The sequence below is a fragment of the Mesoplodon mirus genome (genome assembly GCF_964341445.2).
Source record: "Mesoplodon mirus genome assembly, chromosome: 3".
Lineage (NCBI taxonomy): Eukaryota > Metazoa > Chordata > Mammalia > Artiodactyla > Ziphiidae > Mesoplodon > Mesoplodon mirus.
Window position 1 is genome coordinate 49,205,286 of NC_138978.1, and position 12,136 is coordinate 49,217,421.

General features: G+C 38.9%; 1 protein-coding gene across 1 annotated transcript in view; it reads left to right on the top strand.

The window, feature by feature from the left end:
- TTC4 (tetratricopeptide repeat domain 4) overlaps positions 1 to 12,136 on the top strand; it is a 41,239-nt gene that overhangs the window by 19,975 nt on the left and 9,128 nt on the right. The window contains exons 6-8 of the mRNA XM_082615332.1: positions 4,551 to 4,637; positions 6,346 to 6,566; positions 7,141 to 7,222. Coding sequence (XP_082471458.1) covers positions 4,551 to 4,637; positions 6,346 to 6,566; positions 7,141 to 7,222 — 390 coding nt within the window. The remainder of the gene's footprint in view (positions 1 to 4,550; positions 4,638 to 6,345; positions 6,567 to 7,140; positions 7,223 to 12,136) is intronic.

Below are 12,136 nucleotides of genomic sequence, written 5' to 3' on the forward strand. Positions count from 1 at the left end.
ATTTTTTATTATTTTATTATTGGCTGCATTAGGTCTTAGTTGCAGCACGCAGGATCTTTGTTGGGATCATCACTGTAGCATGCGCGATCCTCTGCTGCGGTGCATGGGCTCCTTGTGGCACATGGGCTTCTCTCTAGTTGTGGCCCGTGTGCTCAGTAGTTGCAGCACACAGGCTTAGTTGCCCCACGGCATGTGGGAACTTAGTTCTCCGACCAGGGATCAAACCCACATCCTCTGCATTGGAAGGCGGATTCTTAACCACTGGACCACCAGGGAAGTCCTTTATGGATCAGATCTTAATATTGTTAAGATGACAGTACTCCCTAAATTGGTGTACAAATTCAATGTAATCTTCCTCAAAATTTCAATTAGTTTATTTGAAGAATATTGACAAGCTGATTGTAACATTCACATGGAAATTCAAGGGACCCAGAATAGCTAAAACAATCCTGAAAAACAAAAATAAAGTTAGAGAACTCAAAATTCCCAATTTCAAATCTTACTATAAAGCTATAGTAATAAAGACATTGTGGTACTGGTGTAAATATAGACATATAGATCAATATAATAGAATTGAGAGCTCAGAAATAACCCCTCACATTTATATATAGATGATTTGCGACAAGGGTACCTAGACTGTTTAATGGGGAAGCAATAGTCTTTTCAACAAATGATTCTGGGACAACTGGATATCCACGTGCAAAAGAATGAACTTGGACCCTACCCCCCCCACACACACACACACACTCTCTCTCTACCTCGAAATGGTTCAAAGAACTAAAACTGTAAAACTCTTAGAGGAAAACATCAGCATAAATCTTCATGACCTTGGGTTAGGCAATGGTTTCTTAGATATGACACAAAACGCATAAGCAACAAAAGGACAAATAGGTAAACTGGACTTCATCAAAGGTTAAAAACTTTCGTTCTTCAAAAGACACCATTGAGAAAGTGAAAAGGCAACCCACAGAATGGGAGATAATATTTATATCATATATCTATAAGAGACTTTTATCTAGAATATATAACGGACTCTTAACATGTCAATAATTAAAAAGACAACCCAATTATTTAAGTGGGCAAAGGATCTGAATAGATGTCACTCCAATATAATACAAAAATGACTGACAAACACATGAAAGATGCTCAACATCATTAGTCATTAAGGAAATGTAAATCAAAACCACAGTGAGATATTATTTCATACCCACTAGGATAGCTCTAATTTTTTTTTAAAGGAAGATAACAAATGATGAAGATGTGGAGAAATTGAAACCCTCATAAGTTGCTGGTGGGAATGTAAAATGGTACAGCTACTATGGAAAACAGTTTGACAGTTCCTAAAAAAATTAACCATAAAATTGCCATATGACCCAGCACTTCCACTCCTAGGTATATACCCAAAAGGATTGAAACCAAATATTCAAACAAATACTTGTACATGAATGTACATAGCAATAATATTCATAATGGCCAAAACATGGAAACAATCTAAATGTCCATCATGGTAGATAGATGGTAGAAAAAAAAAGAATAAAGTACTGTAAAAAGGAATGAAGTACTGATACATGCTACAGTGTAGACGAACCTTAAAAATACCATGCTGAGGGAAAGAAGGCAGATACAAAAGAACACATATTGTATGATTCCATGTATATGAAACATCCAAAATACATAAATCTGTAGAGAGAGAGCACATTAGTGGTTGCCAGGGTTTGGGGGAAGGGGGAAATGTTGAGTGACTGCTTAATGGGCTTGAGATTTCTTTTTAGGGTGTTGAAAAGTCTTGGAACTAGATAGAGGTGGTAGTTGCACAATAAAGTGAATGTACTAAATGCCACTGAATTGTAAACTTCAGAATGGTTAATTCTATGTCATGTGAATTTCACCTCAATTAAAAAAATTTTTTTTAAATATATACTAACCATGAAGTAAAAAATTATTGATAAATTGGACTTGGTCAAAACTGAAAATTTTCTATTCTATAAAAGACATCAATAAGAAGATTAAAAGGCAAGCCATGGAATGGGAGAAAATATTTGTATTACATACAGTTGATCCTTGAACCACAGGAGTTTGAATTGCGCATGTCCACTTACATGCGGATATTTTTCAATAGTAAATACCACAGAACTACATGGGTGGTTCATGGTTGGTTGAACCTGAGGATGTGGAAAAATAGAGGATACAGAGGGCCGACTATGAGTTATACATGGATTAACCCTGGTGTTGTTCAAGGGTCAACTGTATATCTAACAAAGGATTTGTATCCAGAATACATAAAGAAATTTATTCAATATGAAATTTTTTTTAATTTTGCAAAAGAAACAGACACTTCTCAAAAGATTTACAGTAGCACATAAAAATATACATAGTATCATTAGTCACGTGGGGGGAAAATGCAACTTAAACATCAGTGCTGGGCTTCCCTGGTGGTGCAGTGGTTGAGAATCTGCCTGCCAATGCAGGGAACACGGGTTCGAGCCCTGGTCTGGGAAGATCCCACATGCCGTGGAACAACTAGGCCCGTGAGCCACAACTACTGAGCCTGTGCGTCTGGAGTTTGTGCTCCGCAACAAGAGAGGCCGTGACAGTGAGAGGCCCGTGCACCGCAATGAAGAGTGGCCCCTGCTCACCGCAACTAGAGAAAGCCCTCACACAGAAACGAAGACCTAACACAGCCAAAAATAAATAAATAAATAAATAAATAATTTTTTTAAAAAAAGTGCAATCCCAGTTCACAAGACTGACAATACCTAATATTGGCAGAGATGTGAAGGAGTTGGAACTCTCATAAATTGTCAGTGGGATATAAACCACTTTGGAAATCAGTTTGTCAGTTTTATATACCTATCCTATGACTCAGCAATTTTACTCCTAGGTATTTAGCTAAGAGAAATGAAAACATGTTCATAACAAGACTTGTATAAGAATGTTGGTAGCCAATTTTATTCATAATAATCTAGAAACAGCCCTTGTGTCCATCAACAGAATAGATAAGCAAAGTGTGATGTATTCAAACAATGGAATATGACTTGGTAATGAAAAGAAACAAACCTATCAGTGATGGGATGGGAGGGTGATGGACTGCAAAGAGGTATGAGGGAACTTTCTAGAATGTTCTCTATCTTGATTGGCGTGTTGGGTACTCGGTATACATCTGTCAAAACTCATCTAACTATACACTTAAATTCTCAACAGAGTTGACTTTTTTTACATATATAAAGGGGCAGCAAACTTCATAGTTCAGGACTCCTCTGACCTAGGGGTTATGTGGGCTTCAGGCGGGCTGCAAGACCCCAAACTTCAGGTGAGACAGCAGGGAAATCACATCCTCCCACTTGCATCTGTAAGTCAGAGGAAAAACAACATGGGACAGAATACAAGTCATCCTTAATCATCCATCTTAATCATTCTCTAATGTGGACCAGACACTGTGGTCCGGTGTAGCTCAACTGTGAAGGCAGAACTGGACATAGTTCTAGTGGTATCCATGGGTTTGATTACTCTTGGTAGAATAATCAAACTTCCTAACAGCAGAAAGGGTTTTTGCAGCTCTTGGCAGACTGGATTGGAGAAGGATGGCCAAGAATTATCAGCCGTTGTCTCCTGAAAGGGTAGACTTTGTTCATAAGAAAAAGAAGATCTGTGTTAGCCCTTGTGGGGCTCTTGTGGGGAGGATAAGGGATGGCTGGTGCTATATTTTAGAGCAGGGCTCAGCAAACTGACCCACAGGCCAAATCCAGCCTTTGTTCTGTTTTTGTACGTTCTATGAACCAAGAATGTTTTTCATATTTTTAGAGGGTTATAAACAACAAACAAAGCAACAAACAAAGCCAGATAATATTTCACAGAGACCATACATGGTCTGCAAAGCCTAAAATATTTACTGTCTGGCCGTTTACAGAAAAAGTTGGCCTCTACTAATCACAATCCTGAGGGTAGGTAGGAGTACGATCACCTGGCTTTGGGTAGATTAGCAGGAGAAGGAAATCTAAATTATATTTCTGCCAGATGAAGTAGACTGGTGGTATTTTTCTCTCATGGACTGTAATTGTGCAAAAGGCAGAGGCTCTGATAAGTTCTTGGCCTGCGTTTTTCCAGTGTGTTTTCCTAAACCCCAGCCATAACAGAGAAGTTTAAATGCCCCATTGGCCCTGATGTCAGTCCCTCTACCAAGAATGCCCTCTCTCTTTCATCTGGTTTCTGTCTAAACCCACCTTCTCGATGGGGCAGAATCAGTCACTCCCTTCTCTGTGTTTCATAGCACTCAGTTCATACTACCAGGCTAACACGTAGACCTTTTTACATGTCTGTCCCCCTCAGTGGACTATGAGCTCCTTGGGTAGATTTTAACATTTTTGCTGCCACTGGTCCTGGCACCCAGATATGTGCTGCTTAAATGTTTATTGAACTGAATCCAGCCACTGGTATCCCTTCATATACAGGAGCCTGGGTTGAATAGAGACCAGATAGCTATTTAGGATCAGGCTGGGGTAACAAGCGGAGGCAAGTTCTCTGGAGCTGATGCATCTGAATTTCATTTTCAGCGAACTGAACAGAGGGATATAAGGAAAGCAAAGTTGAAAGAAAAGAAGGAGCAGGATCAGAATGAGGCTTTACTCCAGGCCATCGTGGTGAGTTCTCAAACTTTAGGCCCTTCTGGTCTTGTGAAATCCACTAATCCTGAAGCCTATTGGGAACCTTTCTGGGAATGCTTTACCTGAATGAGTTGTACATTTTCTTTCTGCTTTTGGTGAAGCAGTGTGACAAATCAGACCTTCTGAGTTCCATCAGCTCTCTCACTTGCATGCATGTGTTGGTTTCAGGTAACATATACTGAATTTAGTAGCTTTCGGTTAAGCATTATCTAATCTTCACAGTAGCCTTCTGGGGTAGGGCTTCTTGCTCCTGTTTTTGCTAGCTGAGCACATAGTCTCAGGGAGATGAAGAAACCTCACACAGCTAATATGTGTCAGAGCCAGGTCCTTGCTCTCAGCCCCTGTGTTATACTGCATCCTGAGAAAGTGAATTTTTAGGATGTAGCTCTTCTAACTATAACAACACAAAATTCTATCTCTCCTTACTGCATTTTAAATGAATGTAGTCTGAGCCAAATCTTGCTTTCACAAGTCACTTTGAGCCTTGGCTACTCAGGAGAGGTAATACAGGCTATGAGATTGTGGGGTAGGTTCTTGGTTTCATTCTTTGCCGAGTTAAATTATGTGCCTATTTAAATTACTTGTTGACTTTGAGAACGTCGCGGTTCTAAGATGCACTCCACTAGTCCCTCCGCACAACAAGGAATCTGTTAACACGTTAACAGATTAAACAGAAGGGAATACTCCAGAGGGATTTGGTCATTTTCTAAAATGTAGAATATTGGAATGCCCAGACATTTGCATACAGACCTTATTTTGGTTCTCTCCTTTAACTGTGCATCTCAAACTTCAGTGTACTTAAGAATTAATCTCAAGAGTAATATACACAAAGCTGTGTATACTACATTTTAGTGGTTTAAAGCAGGGGTCAGCAAGCTGCAGCCAATGGCTTACAGCCCTGCCTGTTTGTGTATGTCTTACCAATGGCTGTTTTCACACTACAGTGGCAGGGTTGAGTAATATCAACAGAGACCATTTGGCCCGCAAAACCTAAAATATTTCTTATCCGATCCTTTAAGGGAAAGTTTGCCAACCCCTGATTTAGGAGATACCATCAAGGTAATTTTGATTACATGTCATTTTCCCCTTGTGTGCTAGCCTTAGGAGCTTCCACACAACATACGTAAGAGGTGACTCTACTATTCAGACCTTTGATTTATCCTTATTTCTATGAGACAGTCAAGATTAAGTCAATGTGTGCATTATTTTTATTATCCCATGTCCTAGCTAAATGGAAACGTTTGCCATGTTTGTACATGCCTCTCTCTGCATCTTTTCTGTACCTTTGCACATGCTGTTCCTTGGCTGTTACTTGGGGTAGAATGCCCTTCCCACTCCCCTGCCCCCCAGCTTTTCTGCTTTTCAAAGTCATTGTTCAAGGCCTAGCATCCCCCAGTCCCCTCCAGCCCCCAGGCTGAATTAATTATTTACGGTCTACAGTTCCACAGCTTTACTTCTTAGCTTGTGTTGTACTTATTACCATGTCTAGCTCATGTCTGTGACAGAGTCTGGCATGTGGTAGATGCCCAGTAAAGGTGAGTTAAACAAGTCTCAGGGATAATGAAGACGAATCATGTGTAGAGCTGGCTCTCAGGGAGCTCGTAGTGTTATGGTTTCCTTGTTTTAGTGAAATGAGTTTGCATCCTTCCACACATAAGGTGTGTGTTTTCTTTTTTTAACCCAGGCTAGGAACATCAAGCTAGTGTCTGAAGCTGTTGGAGAGGATGAAGAAGATTCAGCCTCAGAAGGTCTCGGTGAGCTCATCCTGAACAGGCTCACTTCTGAGAACCTCTACGGAGCCAGGCTGAGTGTAGATGATGGGGGAAGCCTGAGCTGGCCTGTGCTCCTTCTGTACCCAGAGTATGCCCAGTCAGACTTCATCTCTGCCTTTCACGAGGACTCCAGGTACTTCCTTCCCCAGGAGCCCTCTGCTAGGCTTGCATGCTCTTCCCTGCTGTCTCCGCAGGATGGACAGGTGGATTTTTGGTTGAGGAGGAAAGAGAATAGTTTTAGAGGGTTTTACACAGTCTGGTTGGTATAACCTCTCTATTCCATAGCTGATTTCTCCTTTTACTAAGTAGCTTTGCAGTGACAGACCACAGTACAGTGTTTGTCAAGTGCTGGTACTTGTCTCGTGAGAGATTAAATCATTGGAGGTAGTACCTGCATAGAACTGAAGGGTATATTTATAAGAAAACATATATCTGGCGTTTTAACATGTGATTTCATAGGGTTAATGCTTAGAATGTGGCTGAATATAAGAATGTTGTTAATCCTGAGTGAGTTTAAAGAGAATTACTATGTCATAATAGGACAAGTGATACACACATTTTGGGCACTGTTGTCAAAATGGATTAAGCCTGCATTTCCTGATTTATACATTCTTGATATCTCTGTGAATTGGTGTCCAGGGCATGGGATGTAGGAAAACAGATTATGAGTTATTGATACCCAGAAAGTACATGTTATATCTCCTTAGGTTTATTGATCATCTAATGGTGATGTTTGGTGAAACGCCCTCTTGGGATTTAGAGCAAAAATACTGCCCTGATAATTTAGAGGTAAGAGAAGTTTTATTTTGTTCCTCTATGGGAATTGGGGTGGGGAGGAACAGGGAGTGCAGTGAGGTTTCACTGCCTTTTTAAAAAAAATTGTGGTAAAATGTACAAAACATAAAATTTACCATTTTAACCATTTTAAGTGCACAGTTCAGTAGTGTTAAGTACATTGTTGTACAACCATCACCACCATCTGTCTCCATTTTCATCATGCTAAACTGAAACTCCATGCCCATTAATCGATAACTCCCTATTTTCCCTTCCCCTCAGCCCATAGCATCTACCCTGCTACTTTCTGTCTCTGAATTTATCTCTCATATAAGTGGAATCATACAGTATTTGTCCTTTTGTATCTGGCTTATTTCACTTGGTGTAATGTCTTTAAGATTCATCATGTTGTAGCATGGGTCAGAATCTTATTCTTTTTTAAGGCTGAATAACATTCCATTGTTGCAACTTAAAAAAAAAAATAATCACAACTTTACAGGACAAAGAATTTATCTTCTAACTATTTGAGGGTAAGATGCCAACTGATGCCCCATCACTCCTGAATTCTTAAGTGTCTATTTCCTGCAAAAAGGACATTTTCTTTCATGATTCCAGTCAGTCATCAAAATCAGGAAATTATCTTTAATACACTCTTACCAGCTAATCCTCAGACTCCATCAGTTTTCACAGATTTTCCCCCAGTAATGTTTTTTTTTTTTTGGCACACACTACTAATAAAAAAAATTTTCTTTTAATTGAAGTATAGTTGATTTACAGTATTGTGTTAGTTTCAGGTGTACAGCAGTGATTCAATTATATTTTTCCAGATTATTTTCCATTATAGGTTATTATAAGATATTGAATATAGTTCCCTGTGCCATACAGTAAATCTTTGTTGCTTATCTATTTTATGTATAGTAGTTTGTATCTGTTAATCCCATGCTCCTAATTTATTAAGTGTGGTGATACCTCATTGTGGTTTTTGATTTGCATTTCTTTAATACTTAACGATGTTGAGCATCTTTTCATGTCCCTGTTGGCCATCTGTATGTCTTCTTTGGAAAAATGTCCATTTGGGTCTTCTGCCTGTTTTTGATTGGGTTTGATATTGAGTTGTATGAGCTGTTTGTATATTTTGGATATTAACCCCTTGTCAGTTGCATCATTTGCAAATATTTTCTCCCATTCTATAGGTTGTTTTTTCATTTTGTTGATGGTTTCCTTTGCTGTGAAAAAGCTTTTAAGTTTGATTAGGTCCCATTTGTTTATTTTTGGTTTTATATTTTGGCCTTGGGAGACTTAAGAAAATATTGCTACGATTTGTGTCAGATAATGTTTTGCCTGTGTTCTCTTCTAGGAGTTTTACGGTGTCATGTTTATATTTAGATCTGAAAACCATCTGGGGTTTATTTTTGTATATAATGTGAAGGAATGTTCTAATTTCATTGATTTACATGTAGCTGTCCAGCTTTCCTCAACACTATTTGCTGAAGAAACTGTCTTCTCCATTGTATATTCTTGCATCCTTTGTCATAGATTAATTGACTGTAGGTGTGTGGGTTTATTTCAGGACTCTCTATTCTGTTCCATTAAGCTCTATGTCTGTTTTTGTGCCAGTACAATGCTGTTTTGTTTTGTTTTGTTTTGTTTTGTTTATTTTTGGCTGTGTTGGGTCTTCATTGCTGTGCACAGGCTTTTCTCTAGTTGTGTTGAGTGGGGGCTACTCTTCTTTGCGGTGCGTGGGCTTCTCATTGCAGTGGCTTCTCTTGTTGCGGAGCATGGGCTCTAGGTGCACAGCCTTCAGTAGTTGTGGCACACGGGCTTAGTAGTTGTGGCTCACAGGCTCTAGAGCGCAGGCTCAGTAGTTGTGGTGCATGGGCTTAGTTGCTTTGTGGCATGTGGGATCTTCCTGGACCAGGGCTTGGACCCTTGTCCCCTGCATTGGCAGGCAGATTCTTTTCTTTTTTTAATTAAAACATTTATTTATTTATTTATTTTTGGCTGTGTTGGGTCTTTATTGCTACACGTGGGGTTTCTCTAGTTGTGGCGAGTGAGGCTACTCTTTATTGCAGTGCATGGGCTTCTCATTGCAGTGGCTTCTCTTGTTGCAGAGATCAGGCTCTAGGCATGCAGGCTTCAGTAGTTGTGGCATGCAGGCTCAGTAGTTGTGGCACATGGGCTTAGTTGCTCCGTGGCATGTGGGATCTTCCTGGACCAGGGCTCGAACCCGTGTCCCTTGCATTGGCAGGTGGATTCTTAACCTCTGCACCACCAGTGAAGTCCAAGCAGGCAGATTCTTAACCACTGCACCACCAGGGAAGTCCAGCATGCTGTTTTGATTACTGTAGCTCTGTGGCATAGACTGAAATCTGGAAGGGTTACTCCGCCAGCTTTCTTCTTTTTCCTCAGAATTACTTTGGCAATTCTTAGTCTTTTGTGATTCCATATAAATTTTAGGATTATTTGTTCTGGTTCTGTGAAAAATGTCATGGGTACTTTTTTTTTTATCTCTCTCTCTCTCTCTCTCTCTCTCTCTCTCTCTCTCTCTCTATATATATATATATATATATATATATATATATATTTGGTTGCACCAGGTCTTAGTTGCAGCAGGCGGGCTCCTTAATTGTGGCTCACCGGCTCCTTAGTTGTGGCTTGTGGGCTTCTTAGTTGTGGCATGCGAACTCTTAGTTGCAGTATGCATGTGGGATCTAGTTCCCTGACCAGGGTTTGAATGTGGGCTCCCTGCATTGAGAGCGCAGAGTCTTAACCACTGAGCCACCAGGGAAGTCCCAGTCATGGGTATTTTAATAGGGATTGCATTAAGTGAGTAGATTGCTTTTGGTAGCATGGACATTTTAACAATATTCTTTCAATCCAAGAGCATGGAATATATTTCCATTTCTTTGAATCTTCAGTTTCCTTTATCAGTGTTTTATAGTTTTCAGCACATTGGTCTTTCACCTCCTTGCTTATGTTTATTCCTAGGTATTTTATTTTATTTATTGATGTGATTTTAAATGGGATTTTTTTAAACTTATATTTCTTTGTTAGTGTAAAGAAATGCAACAGATTTTTGTATATTAATCTTGTATCCTGCTACGTTGCTGAATTCATGTATTAATTCTAATAGTTTCTGTGTGGAGACTTTAGGGTTCTCTATATAGAGTATCATGTCATTTGCAAGTAGTGACAGTTTTACCTCTTCCCTTCCAATTTGGATACCTTTTATTTCTTTTTCTTATCTGATTGCTGTGGCTAAGACTTCCAATACTATGTTGAATAGAAGTGATGAGAGTGGGCATCCTTGTCTTATTCTAAAATTTAGTGGGAAGGCTTTGAGCTTTTCACCATTGAGTATTACATTGGCTGTGAGTTTGTCATAAATGGCTTTTATCATGTTGAGATATGTTCCCTCTATACTTTGGTGAGTAGGTATAGAGGGAACATTATCATGAATGGATGTTGAATTTTGTTAAATGCTTTTCTGGTGTCTATTGAGATGATCACATGGTTTTTGTCTTCCTTTTGTTAATGTGGTGTATCACATTGATTTGCATACGTTGAACCATCCTTGTGGCCCTGGAATGAATCCAACTTGATCATGGTGTATGATCCTTTTTATGTGTTGTTGGATTTGGTTTGCTAATATTTTGTAGAGGATTTTTGCATCTGTATTCATCAAAGATACTGGACTGTAATTTCTTGTAGTGTCTTTGTCTGGTTTTGGTACCATGGTGATGGTGGCTTCATAGAATGAATTTGGGAGTTTTCCGTCCTCTTCAAGTTTTTGAAATAGTTTGAGAAGGATAGGTGTAAGTTCTTTGTTTGGTAGAATTTGCTAATGAAGCTGTCTGGTCCTAGACTTGTGTTTGCAGGGAGATTTTTTAATTAACATTCTATTTCATTTCTAGTGATTGGTCTGTTCAAATTACCTGTTTTTTCTTGACTCAGTTTTGGCAGCCTGTATGTTCCTAGGAACTTGTTCATTTCATCTAGGTTGTCCGATTTGTTGGCATATAACTGTTCATAGTAAACTCTTATGATTTTTTGTATTTCTGTGGTATCAGTTGTTATTTCTCCTCTTTCATTTCTCATTTTGTTTAACTGGGTCCTTTCTTTTCCTGTTGAGCCTGGCTAGAAGTATGCTGATTTTGTTTATCTTTTCAAAAGCTGGCTCTTGCTTTTATTGATCTTTTCTATTGTTTTTTTAATCTCTTTTATTTTCTTCATATCTGATCTTTATTCTTTCTTTCTGCTGACTTTGGGTTTTGTTTATTCTACTTTTTCTAATTCTTTTAGGTGGTAGGTTATGTTGTTTATTTGACGTTTTTCTTGTTTCTTGAGTAAGGCCTGTGTTGTTATGAACTTCCCTCTTAGAACTGTATTTGCTTTATCCCATAGATTTTGTAAGATTGTGTTTTCATTGTTGTTTGTCTCAAGGTATTTCTGATTTCTTTGATTTCATTGATGACCCATTGGTTTTTTAGTAGCTTGTTGTTTAGTCTCCATGTGTTCATCCTTTTCCCATTTTTCTCGTTTTGTGACCCTAGTATGTGGTCTATCCTAGAGAATATTCTGTGTGCACTTGAAAAGAAGGTGGGGGTTTTTGGGTTTGTTTGTTTGTTTGGATATAGTGTCCTGTAGATATCAGTTAAGTCCAGTTGGTCTGTTGTGTCATTTAGGACCTCTGTTGCCTTATTGATTTTCTTTCTGGATGATCTGTCCATTGTTGTCAGTGGGGTGTTAAAGTCTCCTACTTTTATTGTATTACTGTCACTTTCTCCCTTTATGTCTGTTAGTATTTGTTTTACATACTTAGGTGCTCCTATATTGGGTTCATATCTCTTCTTGTATTGATGCCTTTATCATTCTGTAATGTCCTTTGTCTTTCCTTATGGCCTTTGTTTTAAAGTCTATTTTGTCTGA